A 17,682-nucleotide genomic window follows, 5' to 3' on the forward strand; every position below is an offset into this window, starting at 1 on the left:
AATCTTTTGATTGTGAAGAAATACCAGAAAAAAGAAGGGTTTTGTTTTGCCAGCAATATAGACATATGCTAAAGAAGTGACTGCAATTGATCACAAGGGGCTGCTGACCCGTTTCCACTTGAATTTGACCCGCCAGGGAAAAAAACAACTCTAGCGCTAGACTCAGTCGGACCTGTTAAAACCCCTTTTTTGTCAGACCCATTAAGGCTGAGTTAGACCCGGATTGAGCGGAAAAGACCCCACGCGAGTCTCCCCCACGCTGTTCTCTTCCCCGTTATATTTTTTTTTGTTCCAGTCTATTCTTCCAACGATGCCACCTCTTCCCTTCCATTGTTTAGATTTTAAATGGGATGAAGGAACCAACACCTCTCATGTGTATGCCCCTCATGGAAAATAACATAGAGTGCTTCATTGTTTCAAGATTGCCATAAATTCAAGCCGTAATGCAGCAACAACAAAGACGTCAAAAGCATCCAGCGAAAAGCAGCAAGTCCACATCCCTTGGACTCGATCGAGGTAAGTCCACATCTCTTTACTGTACTTTGTTGGATTAATTCTTATTTGATTTAATGGACTTCTAATTTAATTAAATATCTTCTGCTTAATTACATCTGCGCAGGTGGTGAGGAGATGCACTATGTGCATCAACTATGGTTAGGGAAAAGTCGTTGTTGCAAACAGGCATGTTTATCCTCTCACTGAGTTTCAATCATGTTATGATGATGCCATCCTACCAAGGCATGTGCTGGTGTTTGTCAGAAGCATAACCAAGACATATAGCCACTTACCTTTACCTGTACCAATTGTAGGCGGAGTTTTCCTCCGGGATGCCGTCAGAGCAGAAATCCAATGGCCGAAGATGGGGATCAGTCTTGCAGAGGTCAAATTAATAAATTATTTACTAAATATCCTCATTAACGTAATCACACTTTTTATTTTTTTAACCATGTATGCAATTGGTTGTTGCAGGAAGTGTCGTTGGTATGTGACAATGGCCAACGGTTACCGCTTGTCAGTGCGGAGTTGTTACAACAGCTTGGAGAGCACGTTCAATAGCTCCATGCAGAATATCATCTGACCCCCCTATCAAAAGGAGATAGATGGGTGTGCGAAATCCTTTCGGGCAAAACTAGGGCTGATAGCTTCTATATCTCAGTGGGGTTTGCGGAATTCAGGGATTTCATGACTTGGAGGCCGCTAGACATTTCCATCATACAAGTGTATTCCCTGTGAGACTTTATTTTTTCTTAAACATATTTATTCTCTTCACAGTTCCTTTATTCCCCATCTAGTCTGACAATCATTATTTTCAGGTATTGCAACACTATTATTCCTTCCCTTGAGAAAAACAACATGTTCATCGGACATATGGATGCAGGCATGATGTGCGCAACAATGATTCAACACTATAACCAAGCGTCGATGCAGTATTGCATTGAAAACTTGCTGAGATTAAAGGACAAGATAATCATCTTTGCACCGTATCACGAGAGGTAATATCATAGAGTTCACTCATGTTTCTTCTCCCTAAATCACAAGTCCATATTGATTTATTACTATTACTTTAATTGTAGGGATCATTGGGTACTGCTTGTGATACTTCCAAGAATGCATGTGGTGTACTGCATCAACTCTAACTTTGTGGATGGCACGGTGTTCATAATCGAATCCCATTTGCGAGAGTAAGCAAAATTATTATTATGTAAAATACAAAGTAATAATCTGATCTACGTGATAAATTCTTAAGGTAAGTACCACACTGACCTTTATTAATTGTATGGCTTATGCCAAATATCTACAAGAGACTGGACAGCAATCAGAGGAGAGACAAACTTGTGACTGGGCAATGTTTGAGGTATTATAAAATTTAATGGAGTATTTCATTTTAACTTATTTCAAGTTCAAACATAAAGGAAACATCAAGGAACCAGTACAGAGGATAGTTGAACAGTATTTGGCTGTCATTGAAGATGTTATACCCCTTTACTAATACATGTCAATGGAAATTATGGTGTACTTAGTTTATATCATTAGCCCCTTGTTGTGTGGCTTAGTTATTGCTACCTTAGTATATGTACTTTTGGAGTTTAGACTCACAAAAGCTTGGTTTATAAAATTGCACTGATAAAATTGAATTTTGTTTTCAAACTCTATTTTGAGTCTCCACAGAGAGTATCCAATTGGGAGTGCGGATACTATGTGATGAAAAATATGTATTTCATCATTCGTCACTACACAAGACGATTTCCACATCAGGTATGTCAATTTGTTTCTATCATGCATTGATTTTTAAGTTCTTAAATATATGCAGTCTCACCTACCACAGCTTCCATATCCTCTCGAAGAACTGGCTTCAATTTGTGATCAGTGGCGCTGGTACATGTTGGAGTATATTCTACCACTACAACTTTCTGAGGTGGGAAATTAAAAGCTTTAGGTAACGTAATTGTGATGTACCTTGTGTAAGCACTAAATTAATGGTTGTGTTTTGCTATTAATTGTTATAAGTACAATGCTGGTGGTTTTTTGGTGTAAGTACAACCAGTGGGGGTGTCATTTTTGAAAGATCCATTGCTGGCTTTAGTTTAGTCATACAGGTGGAGGGGACTGGTGTGTGATTGATCTGGTATGTCTTGGGGGTGGTGCTAATTTATTGCAACAGAACATATAGGTTAATTAATGATGGTACTTGGATTAATTTAGTGCTACAGATTAATTATGTTGGTTCATTTAGTGCTGCACGCATTGTTCTATATATATGTGTGTTGGTTTTCTATACTATCTTGCTTAATTTGCTGCATGTTAATTGTATTTGATTTGGTGCTATATGTATAGATCTAGTGAGGGGTTATATATATATATATATATATAGAGAGAGAGAGAGAGAGCTAGTCTACGGTGAGTTGCGAAGTAAAATGCGTTTCTACTTCACGCTGTATTTTTATTTTGAAAGTCCAAATTACCGATCTGAACCGTTAGATATTTAATCCATATTGAAATGTGCATGGAGACAAAATTTTATATTTTTTGGAATTTTTTTACTATTTATTAAGCATTTTTTAAAATTGTTGTTTTGCTGTGAACAGTAAAAAACAGTAAAATTTTCTGGACCATCAGATCAGCGACTTTCAAAATTGCTTAATAAATAGTAAAAAAAATTCCAAAAAATGTAAAATTTGGTCTCCAAGCACATTTCAATATGAAGAACAAGATGAACGGTTCGGATCGACGTTTTGAACTTTAAAATCGCAAAATATGAGCGTGAAGTAAAATAGTCGCTTTACTTCGCAACTCACCGTAGCCTAGCTCTCTCTCTCTCTCTCTCTCTCTCTCTATATATATATATATATATATATATGGTCTGTCTAAATTGCTGCTGGCAGCATTTCAGCAGAGGTGCTGCCGGGGCTATATTTAGCCGTGTGATGTCCAAACAACAAATCCAAACTGTTAGATATTTAATCTATATTATAATCTAGTTGGAGACCAAATTTTACATTTTTTGGAATTTTTTTACTATATATTAAGCTGGTTTGAAAACCGCTGATTTCAGTAAATTTCTGCAGCATTGAAATCAGCGGTTTTCAAGCCAGCTTAATATATAGTAAAAAAATTCCAAAAAATGTAAAATTTGGTCTCCAAGTAGATTATAATATAGATTAAATATCTAACGGTTTGGATTTGTTGTTTGGGCATCACAAAATAAAAAAAGCAGCGGCAGCACTGCCGGCAGCAAATTAGCCACAGCCTATATATATATATATATATATGCTATATATAAATGGAGGCTACCCTCTAATACAGACATATATAATGAAATATATAAAAAGAAATCACCAACGATCTAAAGTAATAACAGATGACAAACTACGACATGCAAACACCAACTCATACACATCCGATGGTGTAATACACTTTTGCTAATGGCTAATAACACCCACAGGCGATAGTGTTTCTATTTTAACGGCACATTTAACGGCCGAAAGACTAATTTTCCCGTCGGTCCCTAATCTCTCAACATATGGCATTGGTGCTTAACGCCATCACTTTCCGTCGATAGTCTATGTCTGTGGATTTCCTATCGGGGTGATATGCATCGGATCGGACCCCGATGGCGCAACGCGATTCTAACCGATATAAAAGGGTTTTTTTTGTAGTAATGGAGGGAGCTTGTCGGTGAGGCAACCGGCGACGTGTTCGAATTCAATGGACGTGGTTGGAAGGAGCGTATCAGAAAGAGCATCGGTGGCAGCCACTGCTTGCCCAAAGATGATCTCATCCAGCAAAGTCTTAGATGCGATGCGTCCACCGCTCGGCCATTAGAGTTGGAGACAGAGGTATTGTGGTGATGATAGAGGTGGAGAAGATGGTGGAAATAGGCGATCCTTGATATCCTTCTCATGCTCTTAAATTAGATTTGAAAACATGATTTGATGATGTTCATTGTGCCTTTTATTTTTCCTCAGTAATGGAGAATTTGTGTTCTTGTTGATATACCAGTTGTCGTTTATATCATGCTTTTTCACAATGAAAAATGAGATTGCTCTATTCATCGAATCTATCCGATCTAAATATGACATATCTTTTTTTGCATTATTTTTGGAAAGATACCGTTAAAGAGAGTAGCTTTGACCGTTAGAAATATCAGTTAGAGGATTAATGAGTTTGGGGGACAATCGGGAGAACAAAGATGGAGAATAAAAATCTTTATTCTATATAATTATACTAATTTCTGAAAAATTGCACTCTACAAATGAGGACAATATTTTATCTTTATCATAACAGCTATTAATTGTTATTATATATCATCAAATGAATTGGTTTGTATTCTCTTTATTTTCCTAAATGGTACGTAGTTTATATGACTTCATGAACTATAGATAAATGATTGTTATATATACATATATATTTTGTTCACTTCAACCCTAATTTGAGACGCTTTCACAGTAATTTTGGGATTTTCAAACCCTTCATTGTTATTCTATTTAGTTTAGCACTAGCTAGCTAGTTTGAGAATTAAATATTTTTATGATTGATAGATAACTTGCGCATTAATTCATGTGACCTAAATCCTCACTCCTAAAATTAATCTGAATATTGAAAAAATAATTATTTTATTCGTTTTGTCCTATTAGATCGTTCAAAACTATTTTGCATTAAAATTTCCAGCTGTTGGCTCTTTTGTCAAAAATTGTGGATGTTCATCGTTCCAAACTTTTTATTAATAACATATAAAAGAATTATAGACAAAAGATACAACTAAATAAACAGTTAGTCGGTAATTATAAATAATTTTATCAAATTACTTCTTTTGAAAAATCCTCCTTTTCCTCATTTTTTTCTTGTACAATATAATTATGTTAATTTTTACTATTATAAATTTTTTATTTTTATAATCGTTCAATTGTGTAGTAGAACATTTTTTACCGAGTCCGGCCAGTATAACATCAGTGTTATATGACACTAACTTCAAAAATTAATTGAATAGGTTCAAATAACTAATTCAAACCGTTCAAACCGATTTACTTTATGAGTGATGCGTTTAGATATAATTTTTTTTATATTTTCCAGTTATTTTAGTATCAAATCAAGCGGTAAAAATGTTGAAAAATGAATGTATTAAAATTAACTTAAAACACACACACATTTGACAGCTTGACTTAATACTAAATAAATTCGAAAAATTATAAATTTTGATGTAAACAGAATACCAGTTTGAACGTTTGAATTTACCGTTTAAAGTCAATTTGATAGATTTTGAAGTTTGTGTTATTTAAACTAAAATGACACTAATATTATACTAGTCAAACTCTTTTTTACCTTTCATACTTTATAATTTGACTTTTTTCATAGACAAAAGATACAACAACTAAATAAACAAACCTATAAACAAATTAGAACGATGACTATACGCTTACGACTTGAGAGCACATGGGCCAAGGACAAGTTGGAGGTCGAACAACCGTACATTCATAAACTCACAAGTCACAGGTCACAACTGCTTTCTTGACTTCGTAAGTTATATACAAAGGAAAAAAAAAATATAACAATCGAACCCTCAAGAACTGAAACAAGCCTAATTTTTTTTGTAAAACTTGAATTTTGAAAGTTAGAAGATGATTTTTCATTTCAAATTTAAAGATAATTTTTTTATATAGTCGGATCCTCCTCATAAAGTATTACAAGTCTATTTGTAGCATAGTAATTAAAGAATATTTTATGATTGTGAAAAACTTCGATTCAATTTCTATTCATATATCAGTATCACATATTGTGAATTTTAAATTTTAATCAAGTTTCTTTATGTTACTAGCTAGGATTTAAATTTGGGCCAGCTATTAATTATTTTTTTCATATGCTGGATATAATTCCTCTCTTCGTTGTGATGTCTATATTGTCTATTATTACTTTTCTTATTCTCCTCATTCACGTATCTATAAATATGTACATTCACAACAGTGATTTAAATAGAAAACATCTCCAATTACCAGTATTATTTACAGCTGAACTTGAATCGGCTTCCATAATTTTCCCATCAGATTCACTCCTGGTTTGAAACATTAATTGTAAAGGCATGTAGATAACACTGTTCGCTGTCGACAACACAACCCTGAAAATTTTGAGGCAATTCAAAGAGAAATTGAAAGATTCTAAGCCCGAATTATTTATCAAGTTATTAACCTGGGATAAGAAAAATTAGGTCTAGCCATTTTTTAGAAGAGAAGAAGAGAGCCTAATATTTTTTATAGCCAACCCAAAATCAAGGAAAAAGAGCTTGTTGGGCCAATTAGAATCAAACCTAGTCCCAACAAACTGGAAAATTAAAATTTGCGCCTAATCAAAATTATCCAATTCAAGCTCTTATGTCTGTTATTGAAATGTCGGATGTAATTTTGCTACAAATTTGTTTTGGTCATGTAAAATTTTGAAACTTTGTTATTGTTATTTGACAATTATTAGTGCATCATTCCACAATGCCACACAAAAAAAAAAAAAAAAAAAAAATTGAAGGCTATTTGCACATTTCCAAAAAAAGAAAAAGAAATCATGCCCTCCCATTGTTAAATTAATTGGAAACAAAATAAAGTAATTTGTGTTGTACGTCTCTCTAGCTTTGATTTAATACAAAGAAAAGAGGGCAATACAATGAAAACCGAATAGAAAGACAAAAATAATGATAGTCGTTCCTCCTAATTTAATTATGATGAATTGGGTGAATATTCATAAATTGTTCCTAATTTGAATATTTTCTCATCAATTTAAAATTAAGAGTGAATAAGTGTAACTAAAAATTTACGGATTTAAATTTTGCAATTGGTCACGTATGGATTATATATTGATTTATGCGATAAAAAAAGAGCTAAAAACAAAATATTCATCCCAATATCATAGCCCCTCTAGGTTGGCTCCTCCCAATTCATGCCAATTCAACCCGGGTCGGTCTCAATAAGAACATGCATAGTCATGGAAGCAAATATTAAATTTGTTCAATTAAATTATAGGCGAAAAGATGTTATCAACCTCTAATGCATTAATTATGATCGTTGTGTTGACTTATTGCATTTTGATATATAACTTAATAAGCGACTGTATAGCTGACCAACCATCGTATATGTGCATGGTAGCTTGTATTTAAAACTTTTGGTACTTCACCAAGCTTATATATATAATTATCTTAATTAGTTATAATGTTTTTTTAGTCATGAGCTTCCGTTATATTCTGTGAAAAAATAAAATATCAGGATGTATGATTCATGCCATATGCATTAACGGATATGAAACTGAATTATTTATATTGAATCTTCAATATGGCAATTAATTATATTGTATCATTTATAAGGCAGTCTCATGGTAAAAATAATTTAATTTAGAGATTTCAGTGGAACTCAAGGCATGCATTAGGTAATAAAGATACTTAAAAGGGAGGGGTGGTTTTTTTTTTTTTTTTTTTTTTAAAAAAAAAAGTGGAAATGTGAGATAAATGTGATGTTGTGAGAGATGTCACACGGTTATCTAGATGTGATGTATGTTTATTACAAGAAACTAAATTAAGTGACTACAATTTGGCTTAGTATTCTCGTTTTTTGCCTACTCTTTTTTATGGAAGATGTGCTTAATTTTCTTGTAATTTGAAATGATTAATGCATGGTTCACTAAACACTCCATTTCGGTAATTTTAAAGCAGTCAAGTTGGGGTTACATGATGCTGTTTTATACGGTTTATGGGTCCTCAGATGATATGATAATTAAGCAGAAATGCATATGGCATGAATCACTTTTTCTACTCAAATGACAACGAAGATTAAATCTGTGCTCCCTTAAATGACAGCATAGATTTAATATGCGCTGTTTCTCTGGATTTGGGCAGGTTAAATCTGCATCCCTGATAAAAAAAAAAAAAATAGAATTTTACAAAATCCTGTCACTTTTGTTTATCGATTTTGAGAAGATGGTAAAAGAAAAATCGGCTAGTCAGCATTGGGTTAATAATATTGTAATCAACAAATTGATATTTTACATCCAATTAATTTCGCAAGAGAAAAAACGCATTTATGATAGTATTCCGTCGTGCATAAAAAAAACAGAATAATAACGGTACTCCATCGCGAAAAGTCACTTTTTTATCTTCGCAAAAAGTGTCTTATTCTTGTTGTGATATTAGAGGGTCAGCATATCAAATACGGATAGGAAATGAATAATTTACGAATACGGATACGTCTTAAGTGGATACGAATACGGAACGGATAATTTACGAATACGGATACGAACACTACAGCAGAAATCTTTTTCTGCGACCGTTATCAGCGACCGGCGTTTCTGCCGGTCGCAGATAGTTGTTTCCCCCCAAAAAAAAATCAAAAACAAAAAAACAAATGCGACGATGACTATCTGCGACCGTATCTGCGACCGGCGAAGGCACCGGTCGCAGAAAGTATTTTTTTTCTTATTCCAAATGCGCGCCAGACCTTCCTCCCTCGCGCGAAACCCTAACCCGATCCGATCGTTTTTTTAGCCGCTCTCTCTCTCCCGTTCTCTCGCTGTACTCTCCTCCCTCGTTGCGCCACTAGCTCGCTAGACGGAGCGGCCACACCACCGCCAGCCACAGCCCCCTTCCTTTCCTCTCTGCGCTAGCACGACCATCGCCCGACTGATCGAGGAAGGTCTAAGGAAGAGCCAGCAGGTTCGTCACATCACTGTCTCTTCTCTAGGTATTTCACTGATTTTTATTGAATTTTGATTCGATTTTCTGAAATGCACTGAATTGAATTGTATTTTATGAAATTCACTAATCAATTGCTGATTTGGTACTTTTTGATTTAGGATTAATTTCGGATGAATTTGGGGCATAATTTAGGGTAATGGCTGATTTGGTACTCAATAATTTAGGGTAATGGCTGAGTTATATGTATCTACAAGTAATGAACACCAATTCGGTTTGGTGGTCAGTCTCATTTCTTGTATAAAAAATATACGAAATAAATATCAAAATTGAAGCTATCAAGTAGATTTCTTAGGAGTTGGGGTTCAAACCCTATGCACACCATCCATCAATGGATGGATTTGAGCATAGAGAATTGAGTCTCTATTTTATATATTATGTTACAAGTTGGAAGAGAGGTGGTATGATCCTACCATGCACACTAGCTCTCAACAAAGCTTAAAAGGAAGATCTCTTTGGATTATGCTTTGTTTTTTCTTGAGGTGGGAGGCAAGAAGCACTTCTCTTTTCATGTCTATTATTGCACTAGTACTTCTCTTTTGTGAGAATTTAGATGTTTCCTACTAATGATTCATTGTCTAAACTTCCATTGTTGCAATTTCAGTCGAGCCAAATACAAACATAAAATCTCTCACTTGTCAAGACGAGGTATGCTATGCTTCACTTTTAATTTATATTCTTTCAATCCTAATTTATATCCTAAAAGTATCATGTATCGGCAGAGGTGACTGTTGCTGCCCTTTTTGCATTTGTATAACAATTTAAAGGTACAATTGAGAGTTACAAGAAGGCTTATAGCAATGATACTGGTCATGCAAACTCTTCCAATGAACTCACTGCACAGGTAATTAAACCATCTTATACTGAATTATTAATATGCATAAATTGTTTGGTATCCAAGAAATGCCCTCTATGAGAAAACAGACAAATCAGAGGGCATAGGCCATGTTTCTGTCAAATCCAAGTTCACAAACAGAAAGAAGACTCTTTTTCATGCAGTTTAGACCCAAATTTTGTATTATTTGGATTTTTATACTATTTTCTATGAATTTTTGAATCTCAGCTTTTCAATTTGCTTGATATATTTATAAAGAAAGGTCCATGAAGGAAGGCTCGGATCGCGAATCCCACGGTCGGATCGGGCTGGAAAGGAAAGCTTGGATTTTGGGCTGTGGAGCTCCTGTCAAAATTTCAGCTCGATCCGACGGACGGATCAAAAGTTACGCCCCTTTTCGTGAAGCATGCGCAGAACCATATTGCATCAATCGGCTTATCGTTTGAAGCTAAAATTTCTCGCAATAAGTCCTTCTTGATTATTGTTTGATCGATGTGAATGTGGAATTGAGCTATTATTGCATCAATTTGTTATTATTTGATATTGCATCAATCGGCTTATTCGAATTGAGCTATTATTTGATATTATTGTTTGATCGATGTGAATGTGGAATTATATGTCATTTGTTGTCTTATTTATGTTATTTGTTGTCTTATTTATGTTATTTGAAATGTCATGGATAAATGTAAATAACAAAATATACAAAATAAATGCTGATATAAGTATCAGCGACCGGTATTTAGGTATCAGAGACCGGTTACACCAGTCTCTGATACCTTTTCATGACGTCAGTAAAAAATAACTGCGACCAAAAAATTTGGTCGCAGAAAAAGTATCAGCGACCGGATGACGTCATTCAGCGACCGGTGACGTCATCAGGAGGGTATCTGCGACAATGCTTTCAGCGACCGGGGTATTAGCGACCGTTTTTCACTTTCTGCGACCGAATTGATTTTCTGCGACCGGCGCCAATACTTTCTGCGACCGGTTTTCCGGTCGCAGAAAGTGGGATTTGCTGTAGTGGAAATGAATAATTATCAGATAATTAAGTCATATAAACTTTAAGATACATATATTAATTAACAAAATGCAAATATTAAAATAAATAAATAATTTAAGTTAGTTTATAATTTAAAAAAATGCAGCAACATGATTTCCATCTAAATTATGTATCACAGAAAATATAAGCGCGTCCTTCATGCGACTAAAATGTCCAAATGTGTCTTTTTTGTATTAGCCCACAAGAATTTTTTTTTTTTTTTTTTTTGAGAATTATCTGTGGACTCCACACACATACATTTACCCACAAGAGTATATAACTCTCTAATAAAGCATTGACCTGTATGTTGAATAGTTGGAGAGAGAACAGTTGGAATTGAGACCATTCTAACCTACGTGAAGCACTTGAATTGTGGAATGAAATCTGCTGCAATCCGAATTTTATGAACAGTACCCTGAAATCTCTATTTTTCCAAATCTAACTATTCAACTTTTTCTGTGCACGCATCTTCAAACAGCTAGTTTTTCTATGCACGCATCTCAAAATAAATCAATAGTTGGATTTGGAAAAACAGGGATTTAAGGGTACTGTTCATTCAATTCGGATCGCAGCAGATTTGTTTCCATTGTGGAATGAAATCTGCTGCGATCCGAATTTTACGTGGAGAGAGAAGAGCTCCCTAGGTAGCACTTGGTTGAAAAGTAAAAATTCGGTCTAAAAAAAAAATACAAATTTGGGTCCGAATAACTTATTCGGTTCTTCTAATTTTTAAAAAAATAAAATAAAATAATCATGTTATTTTGCTAAAATTAATTTTATTAATTATAATTTGTAAAAAAAAAAAAAATTCCACTTGGTTCACCCACGTGAAGCCCCCTTTGAAGAGGGAACAGATCCTAGACTGTGGGTATTGAATTCGCTTTACTTATATTTGCGGATGTATCCGGATACACCAGATATCCGCTCCGTTTGCAGGTAAGAATATTTATTTGAATCTGTATCTGGTTATATTTAATATATTTGAAAATTATCAGAATCCACATAATATCTGAATTCATTTATTCGAATCCGGATCTCAAGCGGATATGGAGCGGATTTGGATCGGAATCCAGATCCGTTTTCACCCCTACCATCAACTAATTATTTAATTATGTATTGATTTATTTTAGATGGGTTTGTTGCTTGATTGTGTTGCTCAACCTCATCGATCCGAATCTTGATACAGATGACCGACCTACTATTATTTATTTAGGAAAACAATATTTGTATAAAATGTAATCAACTAAACAAATAAATAAACAAAGCATAGCGTTGACTATACAATTATGAGCACATGGAGAACGGCAAGTTGGAGGCCGTGCAGCCGTACCTTCGTTTACTCACAACTACCTTCTCGACTTCTTAATTAAAAAGGAATAAATAAAACAAACGAGCCACCAAAACCTGACACCAGCAAAATTAATTTCAAATGATAGATACTTAAAGAAAAGCTAACCACCTATTCACCTAACAGGAGTAATTTTCTTTCACAATCTATTGAAAGATCACTTAATTATATATAATTCCACTAAATTCCAAGGGTTTTTCTCCTAAAAAATAGGAACTCAAGCGAAGAATGGACTCATGGAGATAAGTGGCTAGCAAGTAATTAGCCCTGTCTGTCTCAGCAATCAGCATGCAAATCGCTTACTATCCTTCCCAAATCACAAAACGCCAAAACAATTTTTTTTTTTTTAATTTCCATTGCCGATCGAGATCATTAATTAATGATCACCTTGTCGGTAGGGGTGTCAATGGCACCTTTTTATTCGTTTACCCGATTTGTATCGTATTCGATAAAACTGGAATGATAAGATTTTTTTTTTCGTAAACTTATTGGATACATATACGGGTAAAGATTTTTTCCGTTATCAAAACAGGTAGAGGTGCGGGTAAAGCCTATTTCGTATCAATTATCCGATCGGGTAATTATATATAAAAAAAATTATATATATTATATATCTTAATAAGTATTGAATTATTATCCATCTCCAACAGTCCAACTGTCAATTACGTACTCTTGATCTTGAAAAATAAAATTTATTAAATTTTCTAATTTGAAAAATTAACCATTTATGAAACCGTGTTAAATATAATTCACCATTAAAGTACTTGAACAATTGACCATCTTACTTTTATTTGCATGCCTAATTTTTTTTTTTATTAAAGAACATAGATATTTGTGTTTTGATAAAAAAAATAATTTAGTTGAAATTAATTTGCATATTAGTAATGTGATTATATATGCGACAAATATATATGTCTTAGTGTTTTATTTAATAAATAATAAAAATAATTATTATAAAAGTATTAACCGTTATTTACCCGCTACCATTTCGTTATCCGACAACTACAATGAGTAAGGGTAAGATACGTGTAAGACAATTTGTAACGAGTAAGAGTAAAATACAGATAAGGATAATTTGTGACGGGTACGAATATGAAAATGCTTCCACCCAACTTTTACCGTACCCATTAACACCTCTACTTGTCGGTTACATGGGGACTTTCTTAATGTAAATTATATATATCGCTCAATTTTATTTATGTTATACAGTTTACACAAATTATTTTTGAGGAAGAATAGCTAGGGATCTATATATGTCATGTTCATATTTGTTTTATTACTCCAACCGGTAAAAAACAAAGTTCAGGTTTTGAACTAAAACATGTTTACAAGAAAATTAAATTTGCTCAAAACATTGGAGCCCTAAAAAAGAAAGGAAAAAAGAACAAACAGCAAATAGGAATGGAAAAGAAATGAAAAAAAAACAGAAACCAAAACACTCAGAAGTAACAGGAAATAAACTAAAAGAAATAAACAAATAGTTTAATATCCAGCATCTCTTATTTAGATTTCAAATCTGCAACCTCTCATAAAAAACATCATCTCTGTCACTAGATAAAAAACTTGACAAGAGACATACACTTGTCTTTGTTTTCTCATTTTGCAGTTGTCTTTTGTTTGGATGGTAGCACTTCTCTTTGATTTTAAAACGAATGAGACGTGTAGGATTGAAATTTCTCTTTGACATAGCTGCTTATCAGCCTATCATAACACATGCTTATCTGTATCTCTCATGAAGCTAGAGCTATCTACTTCCCCTGTAAATAAGAAAAAAAAAAAATTAATTAGTCAAGTATGAGTTTCAGATGAAGTTCCATAGATTGTTCTACTTATGATAAGTCGTCCCCTGTACACAAATACAACCTCGCTTAGTAATCACTTCAGTTTCCAATCTATTATTAATTTTTTTATTTCCTTACTAATGTGAGAACAAACCTTCAACAGATTTCTTGGGGCGACAATTTCCCAATTTTTCTTATTTTTAGTAATCCGAATATTACTTTTTAAATAAAAGTTTAAGATGCCGTACTTTTCGATGTACTATAAGGACATAGCATTGATTTGGTAAACACTAAGGAGGACAATTAAGAGGTGGACCGTGGACTTGAGACATTTTTCTTTTATTTTGTTACTGTTAGCAGATTTTTTGGAACGACATGTACGGTACTCATCAGCATATGTACTGATCTTTTTTACTTTAATATAAAAGAAACTTTGACTTTAATACGACTTCCATCTATAAATACGCAACTTGCACACATCTTTTCTTCCAAAAACACACAAACAGAGCAGCCTCTGTTAAGGTTTTCACAGAGAGAGCGGGAGAAGAAAATGGAGGGGATAGGGAACTGGAGAGGTAACCCAGTGGATTCAAGAAAGCATGGAGGGATTAGAGCTACATTGTTTCTCTACAGTAAGTAAGAATGCATTTTTTTATCTGATATTTATTAATCACATTTTTCAGTCTCTGTTATTATTAATAAAAGGAAAAAGAAAAAAATTAACATCTTTGCTCCCACAAATTAAGAAAATTTAAGTGGCATTATAAGTTTGCTGCATAAACATCTATTTATTTTTCTTATTTTGTGTATAATTTTGTATTGACTGAGAAATTTGGGTGTATGCAGCTTTGGTGGTGGTGAGAAGCAGTATTAATGCTGCAAATACAAATCTTGTCGGGTTTTTTCGTTCAACTCATAACATGAGCATTGCGCGTAGTGTTATCCTAAGCACAAATTTTGGTGGTGCCACATGGATGTTGTCCATATTAGGTGCTTTCGTCGCTGATTCATATATCAAGCGCTTCAAAGTCATTCTCTTCTTCGGTCCATTTGAGATACTGGTACATCCTTTATTCAATTTCTTATGTGTGCTCTCTCACTCTTACATATAATTAGCAAAAAATTTCAGTTCAGAAATTGAGATAATTAATTCTCACATTAACATGCTAATGTTATGAACTATAATATATATGAAGGGATATACTTTGCTTGCACTACAAGTGCACATCCACTCGTTCCACCTCCCTCCATGTAACTTAAATCAAAATCAGAATTCGGACTGCGAATCTTTGCATGGATGGAGAGCTTTACTGCTTTACCTTGGCCTCTTCATGATAGCGCTAGGAGAGGGCTTCATGCACGCCGCCACGCCGGGATTTGGTGGCGACCAATTCGATTCTGACGATCCATCAGAGTCAAAGCTCAGAATAAGGTTCTTTGACTTTGCAGCCATGGCAACTTGCTTTGGAGCATTTCTTGGTTTAGTACTCGTGGTATGGGTTCAGATTTTCAAGGGCTGGGATTTGGGACTAGGTGTGTGCGCACTGTTTATTCTGGCCGGGCTGATAGTAGCAGCCGTTGGATTTCCCGTCTACCGCAACAAAAGGCCTTGTGGCAGTCCATTGACTCGTATAGTGCAGGTACCTATTTTGTAATGCATGACATCAATTAGACACATCTAGCATGATATTTCATGTATTTTCTCTTTTGAATTTTAGTTTTTTCTCTCTCTTTGTTTTTTTTTTTTTACTCGTATAGTGCAGGTACCGTAATTTGGATAAAGCGTTCTGTATTGTGTATATATATAATCATATCTTTGTTCTTGAACGAAAACTGTATCCATTTTACAAAATGAAAGTGCTAAATTATTATTGTATATTTTAATAAGCAATTTATGTCAACCTGACAAAAAGTACTGTTTTGAATTTTAGGTTTTCGTGGTGGCGTTGAAAAAGAGAAAAATTCATGTGTCGCCTGAGAATTTAGAAGATCCTCAAATTATTAAGGACTTGAGAGATGATATAACAAGTTTAGAAGTGCTTCCTCGCACAAAAGATCTTAGGTAAATTTTTTATTTTCAAGGACAGTCTTTTACTCAAAATTTTCAAGGACAAAGTAAAATCACTTGTATGTCCTCTTTACTATATATTTTGCTGATATTCACAATTAATCCTAAAAATTTCTTTGCAGGTTTCTCGATAAAGCGTCAATGTACACAGGTGACACTGACGCTTGGTCGTACTGCGACATTTCTCAAGTCGAGGAGGCAAAAATCTTTGTAAAGATGCTCCCAATATTCTTCAGCTCAATTTTTTGTTTCTTGCCTTTTTCCTTCTTCTTCACACTAACTGCACCGGCAGCCTCCACTATGAACACAAAACTAATGGGCGTCAAAATTGCTCCTGCATCACTCTACGCAGTTGCAGTAGTCATTCAATTTGTTGTACTTGTAATTTACAACCGTTTTATTGTACCGATAATGCAAAGGTATACAAGCAACAAATACTACAGTACCACATCACCTTTGGTACGTGCCGGTGTAGGTTTTGTATTTGCCATGCTTGGTACCGGTGTGGCGGCATTAGTAGAGAGGAAAAGGAGGATGGCAGAGGATCCAAAGGATTTATCTTTTATTTGGTCATTACCGCAATTTATTTGTGTCGGTCTCATGGAAATACTTTCATTTGTCGGGCTAATGGAGTTCTTCAGCAATCAATTGCCAGTGCAGTTGAAATCTCTAAGCTCATCAATGGTGTTTTGTATTGTCGGCATGGCTATCTGGCTTGATGGTGCACTTGTCGCCGTCATAGGCAGAGTTACAAGACATGGAGATAAGGATAATGGATGGTTGGATGGCATGGGTTTTGAGTCTACTAGACTTGATCTCTTCTATGCGTTCTCAACTGCTCTTGAATTTCTCTGTTTTTTTATTTTTGTATTTTGTGCAAGGAGATACTTATTAAGGCAAAGGTCTCAGTAACTATAGATTTGATACCGCATAGAGAGTGTATATAATAGGAATAACATGTTTGTATCTGTATTTTTTTGTCGGTATAATTAACCGTCGAGTATTTGGTCAATGGAAGACTTATTGTTTAACAACAAAAAAACAAATAACAAATAAATGCAAACAAGAAAACAATGATGAAAATTGGCCTTAAATTATTTCCTCAAATTTGAGAGGGGTTCGAATTTACGAAAGGCAATTTTGAGGAAATAATTTAAGGCCATTTCCTGTACATAACTCGGGTGAACTGGGTAATCTCAAACCATGCATGATGATAAAAGTGATGCACGTATATTTTCAATTCATACAACAATGATAAAGTTGGCAAACAAGACACTGAAAGAAGTAGAAAGTTCACATATTTACGATACATATGAAGTTATAAACCAATAAGAAAATTAGTTTGCGCACAAAATATGAGAACCAATAAATTAATAGTGATACGGGCTATC

At 34.2% G+C, this 17,682-nt stretch overlaps 1 protein-coding gene across 1 annotated transcript; it reads left to right on the top strand.

Annotated features, from left to right (window-relative positions):
- Nucleotides 1-443: 443 nt before the first annotated feature.
- On the top strand, nt 444-17,210 carry LOC144566642 (protein NRT1/ PTR FAMILY 4.3-like). The gene is made up of 12 exons (XM_078316680.1): nt 444-516; nt 620-653; nt 739-880; nt 970-981; nt 1,273-1,493; nt 1,575-1,682; nt 2,312-2,376; nt 14,730-14,855; nt 15,070-15,284; nt 15,420-15,863; nt 16,155-16,285; nt 16,414-17,210. Exons 1-12 carry the CDS (start codon nt 444-446, stop codon nt 17,201-17,203), a joined length of 2,361 nt encoding a protein of 786 aa, XP_078172806.1. The 3' UTR covers nt 17,204-17,210.
- Nucleotides 17,211-17,682: the final 472 nt, after the last annotated feature.

Source organism: Carex rostrata, chromosome 15, assembly GCF_964058835.1.
Source record: "Carex rostrata chromosome 15, lpCarRost1.2, whole genome shotgun sequence".
Taxonomy (NCBI): Eukaryota; Viridiplantae; Streptophyta; class Magnoliopsida; order Poales; family Cyperaceae; genus Carex; species Carex rostrata.

Bases quoted from the DNA above. Each gene is read 5' to 3' on its own strand.
- LOC144566642 (XM_078316680.1), top strand. From the start codon at position 444: ATGCAGCAACAACAAAGACGTCAAAAGCATCCAGCGAAAAGCAGCAAG. The intron at 517-619 runs GTAAGTCCACAT...ACATCTGCGCAG, and splicing joins ATCCCTTGGACTCGATCGAG to GTGGTGAGGAGATGCACTAT. The intron at 1,494-1,574 runs GTAATATCATAG...CTTTAATTGTAG, and splicing joins TTTGCACCGTATCACGAGAG to GGATCATTGGGTACTGCTTG.